The sequence below is a fragment of the Manis javanica genome, chromosome 15 (assembly GCF_040802235.1).
Source record: "Manis javanica isolate MJ-LG chromosome 15, MJ_LKY, whole genome shotgun sequence".
NCBI classification, from domain to species: Eukaryota; Metazoa; Chordata; class Mammalia; order Pholidota; family Manidae; genus Manis; species Manis javanica.
The window spans coordinates 56,026,032-56,047,436 of record NC_133170.1 but is presented as its reverse complement, the minus strand read 5'-3'; the positions used below and the strand labels follow the sequence as shown (position 1 = coordinate 56,047,436).

The 21,405-nt window shown below is 37.0% G+C and overlaps 1 protein-coding gene and 1 long non-coding RNA gene across 45 annotated transcripts in view; one reads left to right on the top strand and one right to left on the bottom strand.

Moving 5' to 3' along the window:
* CLASP2 (cytoplasmic linker associated protein 2) overlaps positions 1-21,405 on the top strand; it is a 205,343-nt gene that overhangs the window by 74,631 nt on the left and 109,307 nt on the right. For all 44 annotated transcript variants that reach the window (XR_012125822.1, XM_073223506.1, XM_073223522.1 and 41 more), the window contains one exon: positions 21,098-21,177. Coding sequence is in view for 43 of the 44 variants with exons in the window: in XM_073223506.1 (XP_073079607.1) it covers positions 21,098-21,177 (80 nt within the window). In the remaining variant the exon portion in view is untranslated. The remainder of the gene's footprint in view (positions 1-21,097; positions 21,178-21,405) is intronic.
* On the bottom strand, positions 15,197-21,044 carry LOC140846588 (uncharacterized). Its single transcript, XR_012125826.1, has 2 exons — positions 17,072-21,044; positions 15,197-16,674 (listed from the first exon to the last, which is right to left on the bottom strand). It is a non-coding gene; the product is annotated as an uncharacterized lncRNA (long non-coding RNA).

Below are 21,405 nucleotides of genomic sequence, written 5' to 3'. Positions count from 1 at the left end.
GTTCCTCCCCACATTTCATTGCAGTCACTGTCCATCAGTGTAGTAAGATGCTATAGAGTCATTACTTGTCTTCTCCATATCAGCCAAACTATGTTGATTGAAATTAATGAGCAAACTGAAGACCCAGTCTCTCCATGGAGAAGTTCCTGTCTTTATCCACAGCTGTATAAAGAACCTACTATGTGCACGGCTTCATGTTAGGCTCTGAGGAGATATATGGCATGTTCAAGGTTTTAAACTTACAAAATAATTATAATATCTGTGCATGCTCATTAGTCTACCAACCAGTGTTAATATTGTTAGCATTTTGGTCCTTCTATACTTTTACCTATACTTTTAGACTGAGATTTAGGTGTTAGATAATTTATAGTCGCATACAGGTAGGTAATTGATTGATCCCATGTGTGAGGAATTTTTCATTAGTTAGACTTGATAACTCTTGCTCCATATAAAGCAGAAGTTTGTAATAACTACAGTTTCGGACTTCTATTTATCACATATAATATAGCTAAATTAGCATTTCTATGATGGTCATCTTGTAAATTTAATTTTTTCATTAACTTGTCATTTTTCTTTTTTAGAACCAATTTATGTGTTTCTTACTAATGAAAAGAATTGAAACACATAATTTAATTTTTTTAAAATATAAAAGGCACCCTCGCTTTTAAGTCAAGTAATAGACTGATGTTTGAAAAAAAAATCTTTAGTAATGCCTTGGCTCTGTAATCCCACTACTCTTAGGTAGTCAGTGTTAACATTTGGTATGTACCCTTCCCATCCTACTCCATGTCCGTTTTTGTAGGTACTCAAGATGAGACTTTATTTTTGCCACCTCAAACATACTAGTAAACACTTTTAACTTGCTTCTTTCACAAAACATCCTCCCATCCTTCAAAATCAAGAAAGCAAGCTATTGTATCCTTGCAGTAGCTGTACGGTATTCCACAATTATTGATTTACCATGACTTACTAAATTATTCCTCTGCACTGTCATTCAGGTTGCTTACAACTTTATGCCATTATAAAAATCTCCATGTATTGATGAATGTTGACATTCTAGTGCTTCTATCTGTTGAATAGATTCCTCTAAATGAAATTGCTCAATTAAAGGTTGTGTGTGTATTTAGTTGTAGTAGACATTTTACCTCTCCAGCATTGCATATAACAGCCTCATTAATTTTTGCCATTTTGATTGGGGAAAAATGATGCTTTTTTAAATTTGCATTTTCCATCTACCTATCCATCTGGCCTACAGCTAGCAGATATTTATTGAAAGCTTCATTGTGCCTCTACGTCCATAATTTCTCGGATATGTCAGTGAGCAGAAACAAAGACTGCCCTCCTGGAGTTTATATTCTAGTGAAGTTCAGAATATTTAAATCCATTAATAGGAATTATCAGATGCTCTTCAGTGAGTTACATGTTGTTATCACTTGCCAATCTTTTTATTGTTTTGTCTTCTCATCAGTTTGTAATTTAAAAAATATTAGACCTTTCATTCTTTTGTTAAAAGTTACAAATATTTTCTCAGTCTCTCCTTTGTCTGTGGCATTTTTACATCAAGATTTAAAATTTTTCATTGTGGTAGGTCAAATATCTGTCCTTTTTCTTTTGAGTTCTAAATTTCCTGTCTTGAATAAGAAGGACTATTGTCCAGTCACAAGGTTATACAGGCAGTCTAATTGATTCTAAAACATTAATTATTTTGCATTTAGTTTGTTCAGTATATCTGGAATTTATATAGGTTTATAGGTTGACAGCATATGCATTTCAGTTTATATTCTTCCTTATACATGGCCAGCTAACATCCATGCAATTAAATAAAACATTGTTTACATCATTGAATTGAGATACTACTCTGTATCTTTTGGTTAGTTTCTATAATTTCCTTCCATTTTTCCTGATCTATTTGTCTGTATATACTCAGGCTTCACAGTGGTCTCCCAAACTTTTTATTATGAAAAATTTTGAGCATACAGCAGAGTGACATACAGTGAACACTCACCGCTTAGATTTAATACTAGCATTTTGCCATATGTAGTTTAACTCTCTATATATAGATTATACTCTCACACAATATTCTTTTTTTGTAACTCAACATTTGGAAACTAAATTGTAGATATTGACATTTTGGTGATAAATATTTAATATGCACCTTCTCAGACTTAAAGGTATGCTTCATTATAACCTTAATACCATTATTATATACAGAAAATTTCGTGAAGTTATGTATAAAACAATCCCCTTACCAATTTTTATTTCAAGCTACTGATCTTTTTTTGAAGAATCTAGGCTAGTTATCTTTTGGATTGTCTCATGTTCTGGATTTGTCTGAATTCTTTGTGATTTTTTTAACTTAATTTTAATTGAAATATAGTTGATATACAATATTATATTGGTTTCACATATACAACATAGTGATTCAACAATTATATATACATTACTGAATGTTCACCACAGTAAGTGTAGTTACCACCTGTCACAGAGATACTATAATAAATTATTGGCTGTATGCTCTCTGCTGTTCTTTCATCCCCATATACAATTTATTTTATAGTTGAAAGTTTGTATCTCTCTAGCCCTTTCACTTGTGCCCATATCCGCCTCCCCTCTGACAACCACTAGTCTGTTCTCTGTGTTTGAGTCTGTTTGTTTTGTTTGTTCATTTGTTGTGTTTTTTAGATTCCACATGCAAGTGAAGTCATGTGGAATTTGTCTTTCCATCTGACTTATTTTAGCCTAATACCCTCTAGTTCTGTCCATATTGTCACAAATGGCTGGATTTCATTCTTTTTTTATATCTGAGTAATATTCCATTATATATATGTACCACGTCTTTATCCATTTATCTATTATTGGATACTAAGGTTGCTTCCATATCTTGGTTATTGTAAATGATGCTGCAGTAATCATTAAGTGTATATATCTTTTGAAATTAGTTATTTTGTTTTCTTGGTTTAAATTTCCAGAAGTGGAATTACTGGGTCGTATGGTATTTCTGTTTAGTTTTTTGAGAAACCTAAATAGTATTTTTTTTCTGTAGTGACTATACCAATTTACATTCCTACTAGCAGTGTATAAGGGTTCCCTTTTTTCCACTTTGTGATGTTAACTTGTTCCTCTAGCCCTTTTATTTTCTGTAAGTTATTCTTAAACTATATACTTACCTCTTTTTAAGCACTTCCATTCTATATTCAAGTTTCCTCAAATGTCCTAAGAATGTTTTTTGTAACAAGTTATTCTGTGGGGCCAGGAAGAAAAATTTGCTGTTTCTTAATTCAGGAATGCCCTCTTCTGTTGATACAGTGAAATACAGCCTGTTTTCTTTACTGAATGATATGTGGGGGGCTTTTCTACTTCTGATATTGTGATACCATCTTGTTTCAGTGGAGCCCTTATTTTCTTTTTCCCTTTCCTTTATCCACCATGCTTCCAAGGGTTACCTCTACCTTCTAAGTGCTGGGGGGATACTTTAGTTCATATCTGTGTTCACCACTACCAGGATCCTCTATTCTAATTGATTGCCTCTGATTTTTCTCTTGAGGACTCTGCAGTTGTTACTGCTGGTCTTGGATGTTCATGCTTCCCCATTTACTTGTAAATTGAAGTCTGAAGTGTTATTTATCTTCTCTTAGTTGTATTATAAGTATGTGCTGTCATTTTTGCTTTTTTTGCTCTTGAGCATTTTGTTTGAAATTGGATGCCTACCATTTTCCCATGAGAATCAGAATGTCTACTGTAAGTTTCAGTATTTGGTAAGGAAATACCTTCTTTTTTATACTAGATAACCCATTATCTCAGCATTTTGTTGAATTTTAGGACATTATTGAATTGTTTTAAATCACTTTTTTATCATGTGTCAGAGTTTTACAAGAAACCTATTGGAGGCTTATTATTATTGTATTACTTTGGGAAGACTGGTCATCTTTGTGATACTGGGTCTTCCTGTCCATGAACATGGAATATTTTCCAGTTATTTTAGTATTCTTTAATGTCACATTAAAATTTATTTTTCCCCAAAAAGTTTTTCACTTTGTTTTGTTTGGTTCATTTCTCAGTATCTCAAAATACTTATTACTATTAAATGTAGTTTTTTTGGAAATTATAAAACTTTGTGAAAGAAATATTAAAAGGAATAAGTTCACGTACATTCCTAGATAGAAAGACAATACAAAGATGGAAGTTCTCCCCAAATTCATCTATAGGTTCTTTAGATTCATCTATCTGTAGATTCATGTAAAGTTTTTTTTGAGATACAATTAACATACATTTAACATAAGTTTAAGTTGTATAACATGATTCTTTATGTGTATATATTGTGAAATGATCACAGTAAGTCTAGTTCCATCTATCACCATATATAAAGATTTTTTTCTTGTAATGTGAACTTTTAATATCTACTCTCTTAGCTACTTTCAAATATGCCATGCAGTATTATTAACTATATAGCTGCCATGCTGTACCTTATATCTGCATGACCTTTTAATTTTATAACTGCAACTTTGTACATTTTGACTCCCTTTACCCATTTCAAGCCTGTTCCCTGCCCCACCCCACCTCTGACAACCACCAATCTGTTCTCTTTATCTTTGAGCTTGGTTTTATTTTTTATTTTTTTTTATTTTCACATAGAAGTGAGGTCGGTATTTGTCTTTTGGTGACTTATTTCACTTAGCGTAATGCCCTCAGTGTCCATCAACAGTATTTTTCTTTTTAAGTTCAAATTTCTACCTTTGTTGCTGATGCATAGAAATGAAATTGATTTCTCTATTTTGATTTTGTAGCTGGTCACCTTGCTAAAGTTTCTAGTGATTTTAGTATATATTATTTTGGGTTTTCTGTCTACACCAGGGTTTGGCATATTATAGGGAGCAGGACAAATCCGACCCTGTTATCTGGTCTTATAAATAAAGATTTACTGGAATGTAGTCATAACCATTCATTTGTGAAAAGTTGAGTAGTTGCAACAGAGACCATATGGCCCATGAAGCCTAAGTTATTTGTTATCTGGCCCTTTGCATACAGAAAAAGTTACTCAACCCCAGATTTAGAGAGTCATACCATCTTTAAATAATAGCAGTTTATTTTCTTCATTTCCATTGCATTTAGTTTTTTTCCACTTGTATTCTTAAAACTTAGGTACACAATTTTAGACTAACAATATTTTCTTCTTTCAAAACTTGAAAGATGTTAGTATGCCCTCTCTGGCTCCTGCTCTTGTTTAAGAAGTCTGCTATTCCTTTCTAAGTGATATCTTTTCTCTGATGATCTGCCTTTGGTATTATACAGTTCTACCACAAAGTCTAGGTATCGATTTCTTTTTCTTTATCCTGTTTGAGTTGTGTTGTGCATCCTGTCTGCAGATTCCTGGTTTTCTGGAATCTATAAAGTTCACAGCCATGATCTCTTTAAAAATACTGCCTTTTCCCCATTCTCTCTATTCTGTCTTTCAGGCACTCCAATTAGGTTTTTATTAGACCTTCATGCTCTCCTCCCTGTCTCTTTACATCTTTTTCATTTCCCTGTTTTGTTTGCTACATTCTGTGTAATTTATTCAGGTGCATCCTCCTCTTCTCTAGTTATTTGTTTTGTTGTTTAACTTTTCAGTCAAATTTTTTCATTATTTCAACAGTTATATTATTCAGTTCAAGTTAGAGTTTGCAGCTGAGTCTTTTTCAATCTACTTATCTTAGAAAGTTGGGGATCTAGAAGGCTATTATTTTGGACTTTATGTCTCTTCAAAAGCACTGGTAGTGTTTTCATTCATGTAACTCTCTTTAAAAATTATGGATTTTTATGAATTTCATTGGGATTTATGCTGTAATTACCCACATGTTGTTTCTCCATCATTTATCTTTCTCTTCAGTGCTAGTGTCCTCATTGTAGCATGAGAAGAACCTGCCCCTTTCTACCTCTGTGACTTTGTTCTCCTTGCTCCTATAACTGAAACATACTAGTTTGCCCTCAGATTCATTTACCTGTGGATCCATTACTTCACCTTATTAGTAGTTAAGGACTAACTAGAAGTTCTCTTTGTATATACTTAAACCTCTTGAACTAATATCTGGGATTTTGAGAGTGCCTACTCTAGTTAGTCAAACATACTAGAAACCATGGTATCTCCTGAATGACAATATTCTCTAGTCCCCTCCCTCCTCCCTATCCAAGTGATTGCAAGAATCAGCAAAGTGTAGTCTACAGGCCAGATCCAGCTAACTGTCTTTGTATCACCCTTGAGCTAGGAGTGATTTTTTACATTTTTAAATGATTAAAAATATTCAAAAGAATAATATTATGTGACATGTAAAAAGTATATGAAAATAAAATTTCAGTTCCCATAAATAGAGTTTTGTGTTACTGGATTACAGCTTTGCTCATTCATTTACATATCTTGTGTGGCTGCTTTCACACTTCAGTGGCAGAGTTGAGAATTGCACCAGAAACCATATGACTCACCAAGTCTGAAATATTTACTATCTAGCACTTTACAGAAAAATTTACTGACCTCTGTTTTCTAGAGTGATTACACAAGTGGGCAAAGTGCTTCTGTTTTTAGTATACTAAATATATACTAACCATTAGTATCTTCTGGTGTGATTTTTGACCCAGTTACATTGGAAAGAGCTGTCAAGTTGGAACCAGAATTGCTCATCCCTTCAGCCCAGCCTTTTCTTGTGTTTCTGCTCTCAAACTTACTGATCTAAATATGTTTCTTCCTCGTGTGTATACTCACTCTCCTGTTCTTGCAGTAATATTTGACATTAGGGCCCAGTACTCTTTTTAACTCTCATTGTATGATATTCATTCTTCTTACTGTTGCTAAAAGTATTTAATTGTATTTTTTATATGAACTTTAAGGCTGTGTCAGAAAATGGAATGATAATTGTGAGAAGAAACAGTTTATTCAGTAGATTATTCCCCTATGCATAAATCCTCTTTTCTGCTTTGTTGACCACACAATCAAAACCAAGATGAGGAGAAACATTAGGCAAAACTAGGATTTTTCAAAGGTTTACTTGCAGTGCATCCAAGAAATAAGCAAGGCTGGAAGGGTTTGCTCAGCATGGCCTCTATTTTCACCACTCCCATATTCAGTGCACTCCCATGTGCAGCACCTATGCTCATTCAAAGCGAGTGTCAAAGGTGAGAGTGAGGAAGACTGGGGTCAGCTCTTCTAACCATGAAAGTTCTTGCCACATTTGGTAATGCCCATGTCCAGGTTTAAAGACCTAATTGTCACATCTGAGATAGTCATAAGGCTGCATAAATTGATATTTGTAGCCTTTTGACTCTGTACCTCCTGTGGGACTTTTAAAAGTTATTTAATTTCTACTCCCACCAAGTTTATTTGGCCCTGCTCATAAGGCAGAACTCATGGGATAATAAAGGTATTTTTTATGACACTGAATTGTGACTTTCAGAGTTAGACTGTATATGTCCTTAGTCAATGGCACATATTTCTGGTCTCATCTGGGATATATTCAGATGATCTGCATTCCCTTGAAGGTTTTTGGCATTGTGTTGTGGTTGATGGGCTAATTTATTGGAGTTAACATTCTGCTCTAGGTTGTGATGCCTTTGTAAATTTCACATACACTGTAGTTACTCTTCATACTGACCTCCCCTTCACTGTTCTGTTCCTCCCTGACACTTTCAGTATTCCACACCTCAACACCCTAAGGCTGCTAGCTGGCTTTGCTCTGGTACATCTCTTCAGGTTTCCTCCAGCAGTTGAGATGTATGCTCTCCAGGAATCACTTGTTCTCAGATTTACCCAGTGGTTGCTCTTGTTACTGTAACAAAGTCAATTGTAAGTAATGTGGTATATAAATGAGAAGTTATGTAGATATATATTAATGAATGTCAGAACTAAGTCATTTTCGTGAACACTGTGTTGAGTGTTTAGGAACTACTTGGTAAGAACAAGTCCCTAAAGACTGATTAGTGGCCTGGGCAAGATAACCATGAAAGATTGAGAAGAAACTATTAAAATCTAGACTTCTGCACTCTCCTGCAGAGAAACCCATTGTCAAAAATAATAAACCCCATATTAAGAGATTTGTAAGTGAGTGTAGTATGTTACAAGATGTTAAGATAATATGATTAGGTATCTTGACTGGAACCATCTGAAGCAAAGATAGTGGCATGAGAAGTGACATAGAAACCTCCTCACAAAACCACATGTAACATGAAAATACAGCAAATATAACTAATCCTGAAAGAGCTACCAGAAAGAAGACTGCAACAGACTTCCTATATCTGGGGAAAAGAGAAGACCTCATGGAAAAGGATGAAGTAGCAAAGCCACGATCCGGCAGGACCCAAGCCCTGCCCCCACCCCAGCTCACTGGCAGGAGGAAGAGAAGCAGAGTGGGGAGGGAGTGGAAGCCCAGGACTGCTGAACACCCACCCCTGGAGATCTGCTCTGGGAAAAACGAACCCACATTACATAGTGCTCTGGAGATTAGTGGGGTTGGAAAGCAAAAACAGGCAGAATACTTGGAGAGACTGAGATTCCAGCTGTTAGTGGAGAACAGGTTTCCACAACTGGCTGCTCTGGGACACAAGAAAGGCAGCACTTTGAAAGACTTTCCAACAGTGAGAGAGCTGCTAAAGGGGCAAGGATTACACAGAGCTTGCTGCTCAGGAGAAAGGACAGGTGGACAAAATTGTCCTGGCACACTCAGCCCAGCAGGTTGGGAACTTCCAGGAGCTTCAGGCACTCCATTTCCCTGTCTGGCAATGCAGCACCAAGGCCTCCCACTGTGATACACAGCCTGCTGCTCCTTCCTCCCAGCTGGCACCAGTATGCAAACCTGCTGCCCTCGCCATCACACCAGGCCAGTGGAGCATAACAGGGGCATAACAAGAGGCTTTTCCCTGCCTGCTCAGTATGCTAGCCCTGACAGTGGATGCAGGCACAGCAGCCGGGAAGCAGGAAAGAGCTTTATCCTCCTGGCAGGCACTGGTGCCTCAAGCCTGCAACCACTGTCATCCTTCCAGGTGCTGGGAAGCTCCAGAGAATAGAGCTTCTGGGTGCTAGAGGGCACTGCCTACACAACATTATGATTCCATACTAATCATTAGAAATATGAAATGTAGAAAGAATCTGGTTCAAACCAAAATCCCTCAAACACCAAAAAGAGGGCTAAGTGAAACTGAAATCACCAATCTTCTTGGTAAAGATTTCAAAATAAAAATCATAAACATGCTCACATAGCTACAGAAAAATATTCAAGGTCTCAGAGAGGACTTCAAGAAAAAGGTAGTAACCTTGAAAAATACAGTATCTGAAATGAAACACACAATGGAAGGATTTAAAAGCAGATTAGATGAGGTAGATGAGATCATACTCATTCTATGAGGTCAGCATTACTCTAATATCAAAACCAGGCAAATACACCACAAAAAAAGAAAATTACAGATCAATATCCCCGATGAACATACATACAAAAATACTCAACAAAATGTTAGCAAACTGAATTAAAAAATACATCAAAAATATCATCCATCATGATAAAGTAGGATTTATTCCAAGGATGCAAGGATGGTACAATATTAGGAAATCCATCAACATCATACACCACATCAACAAAAAGAAGGACAAAAATTACATGATCATCTCAATAGACACTGAAAAAGCATTTGACAAAATTCAACATCCATTCATGATAAAAACTCTCAACAAAATGGGTATAGAGGTCAAGTACCTCAACATAATAAAGGCCATATATGACAAACCCACAGTCAACATCATACTTAACAAGAAGCTGAAAGCTTTTCCTCTAAGATTGGGAACAAGACAAGGATGCTTACTCTCCCCACTTTTAGTGAACATAGTATTGGAGATCCTAGCCATGGCAATCAGACAACACAAAGAAATAAAAGGCATCCAAATTTGTAGGAAGAAGTTAAACTGTCACTGTTTGCAAATGATATGATGTTGTACATAAAAGAACTAAAGAATCTACCCCAAAACTACGAGAACTAATAACAATTCAGCAAAGTTACAGGATACAAAATTAATACACAGAAATCTGTTGCATTCCTGTATACTAACAATGAACTAGCAGAAAGAGAAATCAGGAAAACAACTCCATTAACAATTGCATCAAAAAAATAAAATACGATGGGGGGAGTCTAATAAACATAATGTTCCTCATGTAATTGTAGATTAATGATACCAAAATAAAAGAAAAAGAATAAAATATCTAGGAATAAACCTAACCAAGGATGTGAAAGACATATACCTTGAAAACTACAAGACACTCATGAGAGAAATTAAAGAAGACACCAATAAATGGAAATATATCCTGTGCTCATGGATAGGAAGAATTAATATTGTCAAAACGGCCATCATGCCTACAGCAGTCTACAGATTCAGTGCAATCCCTATCAAAATACCAACAGCATTCCTCAACAAACTAGAGCTAATAGTTCTAAAATTCATATGTAACCACAAAAGACCCTGAATAGAAAGAGAAATCCTGAGAAGAATAAAGCTGGGGGTATTACCCTCCATGACTTCAAACTCTACTACAAAGCCATGGTAATCAAGACAATCTGGTACTGGCACAAGAACAGACCCATAGATCAAATGAACAGAATAGAGAACCTAGATATAAAGCAAAGCTTATATGGTCAATTAATATATGATAAAGGAGCAATGGATGTACAGTGGAAAAATGACAGCCTCTTCAACAAGTGGTGTTGGCAAAACTGGACAGCTACATGTAAGAGAATGAAACTGGATTATTGTCTAACTCCACACACAAAAGTATACTCATAATGGATCAAAGACCTGAATATAAGTCATGAAACCATAAAACTCTTAGAAGAAAACACAGGCAAAAATCTTTTGAATATAAACATGAGCAACTTTTTCCTGAACACATCTCCTTGGGCAAGGGAAACAAAAGCAAAAATGACTAAATGAGACAGCAAAGGACACCATTAGTAGAACTAAAAGACACCCTACAGTATGGGAGAATATATTTTTAAATGACATATCCAACAAGGGGTTAACATCCAAAATATATTACAGACTCATACACCTCAACACCCAAAAGCAAATGACCGATTAAAAAATGTGCAGAGGCTATGAACTGACACTTCTCCAAAGAAGAAAATCATATGGCCAACAGGCACATGAAAAGATGTTCCACATCACTAATTATCAGGAAAATGCAAATTAAAACCACAAGGAGATAACACCTCACACCAGTTAGGATGGCCAACATCCAAAAGACAAAACAACAAATGCTAGCAGGGATGTGCAGAAAGGGGAACCCTCCTACACTGCTGGTGGGAATGTAAATTAGTTCAGCCTTTGTGGAAGGCAATATGGAGGTTCCTCAAAATACTAAAAATATAAATACTATTTGACCCAGGAAATCCACTCCTAGGAATTTGCCCAATGAAAACAAGACTCCAGATTCAGAAAGACATATGCACCCCTGTGTTTTTTGCAGGACCATTTACAACAGCCAAGATGTGGAAGCAATTTGAATGTCCATCAGTAGATGAATGAATGAAGAAGAGGTGGTACATACACACAATGGAATATTATTCAGCCATAAGAAGAAAACAAGTGCTACTATTTGCCATAACATGGATGGAGCTAGAGGGTACTATGCTCAGTGAAATAACCCAGGTGGAAAAATACAAGTACCAGATGATTTCCCTCATTTGTGGAGTATAACAACAAAGCAAAACTGAAAGAACAAAACAGCAGCAGACTCCCAGACTCCTAGAAGGGACTACTGTTTATCAAAGGAAAATGGTAGGGAAGGGTGGGTGGGAAGGGAGGGAGAAGGGAATTAAGGGGCATTATGAGTAGCACCCATAATGCAGGGGGATCACAGGGAAGACAGTATAGCACAGAGAAGACAAGTAGTTTCTCTACAGCATCTTACTATTCTGATGGACAGTGACTGCAATTGGGTGTAGTAGGGGACTCGATAATATGGGTGAATGTATTAACTATAGTGTTGCTCATGTGAAACTTTTAGATTGTTTATCAATGATACCTTAATAAAATAGATAGAGAGATAGATTGATTTTTTAAAAAGCTACACTGACAAGATGGTGTATTGGAAAAAAGAATGGACAAAACAGACAATCTCGACATAGAGCTATACATGTATCTTCAACTGATTTCCAACAAAGATGACAAGGTAATTCAATGGGGAAAGGAAAGTCAGATGTTAGAACCATTAGGGATCTGTATGGAAAATGAACATCAACTTAAAATATACATATATATATTTTTTTCAGTTTCATTTAGTTACTAGGACTGATCATAGGGATTGGGATGAGAGTTTTATTGGATTTTATTTAATATCTAGGGAATAACTTATTTACTCACATAATTGAATTTCCTGTAGAAGCATGCATTCATTCCTCTTTTAGTTTATTAAATTGTCAGTGATTTCAACTTACAGTTTTATATTGCTTCCAGCTTTGTTATGCTGTCCTGTCCATCTTTTTGCTGTTAAAACTCATATACAAAAAGATCTTTAAGGTTTTTTTTTTTTAAAGATAAGGCACTTCCTATATACCTTTGGAAATCCTGAGGGGTTTTTTTGATTAGGATGATGTTAGTTTTTTGAAGCATTAATGTTTCTTCGGTAGGTGATAAACTTAATTGGGGAGATATTTTTTATTTAATCTTTTATTTTGAGAGAGTTTTTAGTTAATTGTCCTTAGGATTTCCATCTTGTGCAGTTGAAGTCCATTTCATATGTTGAATTCTTTTTTTATTTTGTATTTTTTTTAATTAAGGTATAATTGATATTCATTCTTATGAAGGTTTCACATGAAAAAACAATGTGGTTACTACATTCACCCACATTGTCAAGTCCCTGCCCATACCCCAATGCAGTCAGTGTCCATCAGTGTAGTAAGATGCTACTGATCCACTATGTGCCTTCTCTGTACTACACAGTTCTCCCCGTGATCCCCCACACCATGTATACTAAACATAATACCCCTCAATCCCCTTCTTCCTCCCTCCCCACCCACCCTGCCACACCCTTCCCCTCCCCCTCCCCTTTGGTAACAATTGGTTCATTCTTGGAGTCTCTGAGTCTGCTACCATTTTGTTTCTTCAGTTTTGCTTCATTGTTATACTCCACAAATGAGGGGAATCATTTGGCATTGGTCTTTCTCCGCCTGGCTTATTTCGCTGAGCATAATGTCCTCCAGCTCCATACATGTTGTTGCAAATGGTAGGATTTGTTTCTTTCTTACGGCTGAATAGTATTCCATTGTATATATGTACCACATCTTCTTTATCCATTCATCTACTGATGGATACTTAGGTTGCTTCCATATCTTGGCTATTGTAAAAAGTGCTGTGATAAACATAAGGGTGCATATGTCTTTTTGAATCTGAGAAGTTGTATTCTTTGGGTAAATTCCAAGGAGTGGGATTCCAGGGTTAAATGGTATTTCTAGTTTTAGTTTTTTGAGGAACCTCCATATTGCTTTCCACAATGGTTGAACTAGCTTACATTCCCACCAGCAGTGTAGGAGGGTTCCTCTTTCTCCGCATCCTTGCCAGCATTTATTGTTCTTAGTCTTTTCGATGCTGGCCATCCTTACTGGTGTGAGGTGATATCTCATTGTGGTTTTAATTTGCATTTCGCTGATGATTAGTGATGTGGAGCATCTTTTCATGTGTCTGTTGGCCATCTGAATTTCTTCTTTGGAAAATTGTCTCTTCATATCCTCTGCTCATTTGTTAATCGGGTTATTTGCTTTTTGGGTGTTGAGGCATGTAAGTTCTTTATATATATGGATGTTAACCCCTTGTCAAATATGTCATTTACAAATATATTCTCCCATACTGTAGGATGCCTTTTTGTTCTGCTGATGGTATCCTTTGCCATACAGAAACTTTTTAGTTTGATGTAGTCCCATGAGTTCATTTTTGCTTTTGTTTCCCTTTCTCAAGGAGATGGGTTCAGGAAGAAGTTGCTTATGTTTATATTCAGGAGATGTTTGCCTATGTTGTCTTCTAAGTGTTTTATGGTTTCATGACTTACATTCAAGTCTTTAATCCATTTCAAGTTTACTTTTGTGCATATGTTGAATTCTTACCATGAAGAAATAGATATATAGAGTAGAATTAGAAACTACGTTCCACATGTATCAGGCAGGGTTCAGTCAGGAAACAGAAACCACAAGAGTTGTTTTTACAAAGAGAATTTAAAATATTGTTAAATGGGTATTGATGAATTATGAATGCAAAAAGAGAGCACTAGAGTATCACAGAGGTAACAATTAGAGTAAACAGTTCGTACCCCTAGAGGTGGAGGAACAAAATGAGGGCATTAAAATTACTAAAACTTGGAGGCTTAGCAGAGGGGCTCTGCAGAGGTATGACTCATACCTCTGAGGAGGCAGTACTAGGTGGCTCGTCTCTAATGGGTGCAGTGCGCTGGTTCAATGAGTGTTAGAAAAACTGCAGACTGGAAACAGATGCTGCTATAAAATGAGCCTGCTGCCAGAGTCACCAGGGTTTTACTGATAATAAGGAAGCAGGAAGGAGTACGTTCCTTCTTTCCTTTAGCTTCTAGTCTCTTCCAGTAACCCAATTGACAGAGTTTAGCAAGAAACCATTAGAATCAACAGAAAAATGGTTTGCTCTATCCTAAGCCCAGCATCAGCAAATATGAAAGAGTGAATTTGGGGCTGAAAGACAATGGCTTCATTACTGGCTCTGAAAAAACTACTGCCTATCAACTTTTTTATTGTCTGTGTGCAAATAAAGGAAAATTTGTTTGTGTATTTAAGTTTAATTTCAAGACCCTCATTTCTGTCACAAGTGCATTTCTGACCACTGCAGAATACATGGGTCCTCTGCATCATCATTTGCCATCACTTATAGACATTTAGTGTTATTTACAATTGCTCTTCAGCTTTTTAAATGTTTTCCTCTCCTTTGCATTTCTTTTGTCTTTATACTGCATTGGATGATGCATTGAAGGATGGGAGAGCTCAGTTCTGGCAGTTTGGATGTTAATCAGCCTCACTACTGCCTTACAGAGAGTTAATTAACTACTGCTCCATCAAGTACTACCTTAACTTTTCTGAAAGTTGGAGATTTTTTTTGTAATGCTTTCTTATATAATGGAAGGTCTTGTTGGATTCCCCTGAGGAAGGCGCCGCCCCAAATCACTCACCAAAGACGTTTCTTGATGCAACAAGCAAGAGGAATTTATTCGGAAGCCAACTAGTTGGGGTCCAAGTCAGCCTGTCGCAGCAGGTCTCAACGAGGACCCCGAGCACACTAAGGCAGAAGGTTTTATAGCATTTTCAAAAGGGGTAGAATTTTCCATAATCACAATACAGGGTTTTTTCTATAGGCTCATAAATCTTTTGCTGGCGCCACATCCTGGGGTCTGGTTAGATGAGATCACCTACGGAATGTCTAGGGTGGTTCTAGTAAGATAAGCTAGGCGTGTATGATTAACTGATTTACGGTTAGCTAACTAAAGGTCACTACAATTGACACAGGCTAACTAACTTGTTTTTCAAGATTCTAATGATTTTCCTTCTTTTGGGTTAGGGGGTGGTATTTAGGCCTTAAGATGGCTGTACTTATGCTAACTTTTGATTCTTCAGATCCTACATTTCCCCACTTCTCTTTTTGGGGCATTCCAATCATGGAATGTTTGTATCTTCTTGTGAGGTGAGTGAGTGGTATTGTTGCTTCAACATTAGTACATGAACGGCACTCACTCTTTCTCTAACAAAAGTTATTAACCGGTTTAACATGCAGGGTCTTAAAGTTAGAAGCAACACAAGGATGAGTAGGGGCCCAGCCAGAGTGGATATCAGGGTTGTAAACCACGGGGACCTAGTGAACTAAGATTCAAACAGTCCTTGGCCTGCTTCTCGCTCTCTCTTCCTCTGATCTAGCCTTTCTCTAAGTTTTGACATTGAATCTCTTACTATCCCGGAATGATCTGCATAAAAGCAGCATTCTTCTCTTAAAGCTGCACACAGTCCTCCTCCTTTTAGGAACAGCAGATCTAGCCCTCGTCTATTCTGTAAGACTACCTCAGAGAGGGAAGTCAGAGATTCTTCAAGTTTTGTAATGGATTGCTCTATGGTTTTTAGGTCTTCATCAATAGCAGTCCTTAGTCTTTCATAATGCTGGTTCCCTTGAACAATAGCGACTGCCTCCGTTCCCACTCCAGCTGCGACTCTTATCTCTAACAACACGGCTAAGGTCAGCGAGACCGGCTCTCTCTTATATCTATGCTTAGGTTCAAATTCAGCTACGAATGAGAGATCATCATGATACATCAACCTGGGCACCAGCTGGACCATGATACAGAAATCATGGGAGGAGTTGAAGGCAGAAGTAGAGACACATAGGGTCACTCCAGTGTTACAAGCCCACTATCCCTCGGGAGGAGGGATTAAATACCTGTTTTTACCAGGGAAGGCTATGGGTATGGTCTCATTCTTTCTTCTACAGATAGAGACTCTAGCTGCTGCTAGGGAAGAGGGGTGATGACCGCTCTGGCTGCTTCATGCTGAGAAGGGGGCGCAGTAAAGGGTGCAGCTAGGTCTCCATCACTGGTCAGTTGAGAGGGCTTCAGAAGGCTGGCGCTTCTATTCTAGGTTTCATTTTTATTACTATTTGCAGTTTTGTGGCTTCTAGGCAAGATAAAACAAATTGTGTTATTAGGTTATGTAGCAACATCTGGAGTTGGATTTTTTATTCTGGAAGGAGGCTGCATTATTGAAACGATACTTCTCTCTAAAATCACTCTCATTTTTACCAGAAGTAACTAGGTTAAGAAAATAATTAACAGCTGGCTTGATTATTTGCACAGGTGCAGCAAGAAGAGCAATTGATTACACAGGCTCTTTTAAATATGCTTTGCTGGAACTTTTTGTAAGGAATTTCAGATTGAACTTTTAAAGGCCTCTTGAGGCCAGACAGCCAAGCCAGACTTGCCATCAGGCTTTGCCTGCAGTACCTGTAGATTTGGATGAATTCTTCTCTTCTCGAGGTCTCTGCACCTGCCAGGAAGTGACCTTCTTTACTCACCTGGTAAGGCTGCTGCTGGGAACTCTGTAAGCAAGGTACCAGGCCAGTTCTTCCAAGGGGTTTTGTTGGCTTTATAAAGTCAATCTTAGTTCTTTAAAGTTGTTCACATCTGAGTTTATACACATGTCTCTCAGGTACGACATTCCAGTCAAAGCCCTGGTAGTATAACCAGTGTTCTTAAGTAGTCTTCTCACAAGGAAAGCAGATTCTTATTGAACTCGTGCAAATAAACATACTGCCATGGAATACAAAAACAGTCACTGAAAGTTTTTAAACTCTGGAGGGATCAAGTAGAGAGAAGGATGTTTCAATTCTGCTCATAAAGATAGTCATTTACTAAACTGTTGTCAGTTTAAGAGAACAAGGTTAAAACACTTTACCAGCAACATTTGAAACAAAAAGACACAAAATCATTTTCTTTAGTTTATGTAATCTTATGTAACTAATACCTGTTCTGCTGAAATCTAGTTCTTTACCAGTTTAGGGATAATACTATAAATGACAAAAGACTTACAAATGACAATGGTTAAAGATATGATGAGAGCTTACTGTAAAACAGTTGACATAAGGAAATTCTGATATTTCTGTAATACAAAACATTCAGTAACAAAGTTTAGCATCATTCTCTTTGACAGTGCTTTCTTGGTAAATAAATATATATATATCAGATAAATAAGCCAAATTAGTCAAATACTTTGTCTAGTGAGAAAAAATTCTTCTGACATGTTCCAGGGGCCCTCTGGAAAATATCAGAGTTAACTAGAGGTAAAAGCACCTTTTTGCATTTAATTTTTTTAGAACTATCATTACACATTTATTGTCTATATACTCAGCACAGTAAACGAGATATCTTAAAAAGTGGGGCAGCAGGGGAGACTGCTGCTGTCAATTTTTAAAGACAACATACAGAAAGTCAAACTAATTCTAGGTTACTAAGCATTCTTGAGAGAATGGTAGCAGATGGTAGATTCTTCTGCTTTCATCTTCAGGAGGGGAAAAAAGCTACAATAAGAATTCATATTTAGCTGAAAGAACTGTCTAAACTCAAGGCAGAGTATAATATTACCAGGCATACAAAAGACCTGTTAGAGATACATACAAAGAATGAATATGGCTATAGTCAAATTCAACTTAAAAGTTTAAGCAGAATCTCAAATTTAAATGTCTCTTTCTTTCACACAGATATTCAGATATGACCAGAAATATGCTTTGAGATGAAAGAGATCAGGCATTTTACTTTTTCATTTAGGGACTGAGAAATGATGACCTTTGGCTTACAATCAATAGCTTACAAACAGTGAAAATAATAAGAACATAACTCAGCATAAGTGTCTAAGACCAGATACAAAAAACAGAGAAAGTGCTTAAGTTTACAGGTCTTCCCTGAAAGCTTCAAGAATGTTTTACTCTTTAATAGTAGATTCCCCCATGTTTTTTTTTTTTTTTTAAACATACAGCATATAAATTAAACAAGAAGACCTGGTGGTTCTCAAAAAATCTATTACAACTTTTCTCAAAAGTGGTCACACGTTCGTCTATCTAAACCTTTACAGTGAAACCTGTTTTTCTGGGAGAAACATAATCTTGTCCAGATTCTACAGTTTAATAAATTTTGGTTTGTTAACTAAGTGCATTTAATCAGCTGAAAAAAGCTTTGTTACTATTCTGCTTAGGAATTCAATTTTTCAGGCCATGCAATCATTTTTAATAACAAAATATTTCAAAGGCAAATAAAGGTTATACAGTTGTTAACTAACAAACTTTAGCTTTTAGTCCCTTTAACATTACGATTTCATGGCAACTCACTGAGACTTTAAGCATGAGAAACTGCTGTGATCTTTCAACATTAAGAGCAGACTAACAGTTAAAGAAAACTGTTTAACTGGAAACGAGATTTTAATTTTGCTGTGCACTTGATATCAAGACTCACTTGCTTTAATTTCACTAGGCATGACTATATCTGTAAGAATATAGTAATTTATTCTTCATTTGCCCCATGGTCCCAAGCACATAAGCCGGTGAGAATTATGCCTGGGCTTGCCTGCGGCTTGACTGGGTTTATCTCACTTTATCTCTAAACATCCTAACCCTCCCCCCAAAGCAACAGGCTGAGCGGATCTTCTACAACAAAAGGCACCACGCTGTTTTCTCTCTTTGTCTCTCTTTAAATAAATAGCTGTACTTTAGAACAAAGTTACTTTCTTTTATCACAAAACACATTCTTTAGCATGCAGAAGAGTTTTCATTTTTTATACTTTTTCTTATTAAAACATACATCTTTTAGCATAGAGAAATGTTTTTCTTTATTACTTTAAGTGGTTTTAATTAGAACTTAAAACCATTAGAAACTTTAACTTCTAGTGAACACTGAGAAGCAGGACACTGCAAACTGTCAAACTAACATTTTCTAGACCAACAAACTCACGAACACATTCTACAATTTCTGCAACCATGAGCTTCACAGCACAATCTCCCAGCAAACACAGAGCACATCTTCTCAACTTAACAAAACTCTAAGGCTTTAAGTTACTACAAAGATTCTCAGGCTGCAGGTAGGCATACACACTGCAACACACAATTTAAAAGGTGTTCACTTGCCACACTTATCCAGTTCACCTACCTGCAACAACTATGCTAGCCTACTCACAAGACCCCCACTGAACACTAGACAAAGCCAAGCTTCTAAGCATTCTATTCTTAAAAGATTTAGCAGATAACATGACTCAAATGACTCTAGGTAAACTCAGGCAGTGGACAACTACCAGGACATGCCCGCCTCAGGCAAACTCAAATTAGCATTAATGCTTAACACTTTTTTACCAGGTTTTCTGGAAGTTTTAGAACACTCAATTTTCACAAGCGCTTGTCTTTAAATCAATTTCATTAATACCATCCGGAGGTAGAAAGATATATTCATTTACACACTTAGGGGGTTGTCTGAGTCTGTCCCCTTGTCAGTATAACAATTATTAGGCACATGAAAGACACAAAAAACAGAGACACACACAGATTAGACACACAGCGGCCGCTTTTTGTTTTTTCTCAGATTTTCAAACAGAAACCGAAAGGAATCAGAGGGTTGATATTCCTGGCACCTGAAAATCAACCCTATCTCATCAGATTCACCTTGCCGGAAAAACAGACGGGAGGCTACCAGGCGTCCCTGGCCTCCCAACCTCCCCGAGGCGTCCCCCAGGGTTGCAGCCTGCGGTGCTCCTAGTACGTCTACCGACCGCAGTCTCGACCCCTTTACGGGATCGGGACAGCTGCCAGACAGTGGGTACCCCCTTTCAGAATTCTGACCGGTCTCACTGAAAAACAGAAAACAGAACACAGACAAACCAAGGCGCCACTAATCTTACCTCTTCCTCCAAGAGCGACTTTGGGAGTGAAGCGGGGTGAGCGCATGATCCCGGACGAGCCCCCAAATGTTGGATTCCCCTGAGGAAGGCGCCGCCCCAAATCACTCACCAAAGACGTTTCTTGATGCAACAAGCAAGAGGAATTTATTCGGAAGCCAACTAGTTGGGGTCCAAGTCAGCCTGTCGCAGCAGGTCTCAACGAGGACCCCGAGCACACTAAGGCAGAAGGTTTTATAGCATTTTCAAAAGGGGTAGAATTTTCCATAATCACAATACAGGGTTTTTTCTATAGGCTCATAAATCTTTTGCTGGCGCCACATCCTGGGGTCTGGTTAGATGAGATCACCTACGGAATGTCTAGGGTGGTTCTAGTAAGATAAGCTAGGCGTGTATGATTAACTGATTTACGGTTAGCTAACTAAAGGTCACTACAATTGACACAGGCTAACTAACTTGTTTTTCAAGATTCTAATGATTTTCCTTCTTTTGGGTTAGGGGGTGGTATTTAGGCCTTAAGATGGCTGTACTTATGCTAACTTTTGATTCTTCAGATCCTACAGTCTCAAACTTTTGCCTTTGTTGATATCAAAAGAGATATTTTTCATTGTGTCCTTGGTGGGAAAATGCTTAAAAATAAACTGTAAAATTTTCTTTTAAATAACAGGTGCTTCTAAGGAAGGAGGTGCCGGAGCAGTTGATGAAGATGATTTTATAAAAGCTTTTACAGATGTCCCTTCTATTCAGGTAAGGGTACCAGTAAAGTGACAATTCCTATGAATATTGCCCATGTGCCTCTTCATATAGTTATTTTGTCCCTTTAAAGAAATTCATAAATGACTACATAAATAAAATACTTATTATTAACAAAATATCATTTTTTGCTGCAATTAGATTTTCAAGTGATTTTTCAATGAGGCTAAAATTAAATTGGCTCCACAGAGTTGAGAATCATATTGCATTGCAGTATCCAAC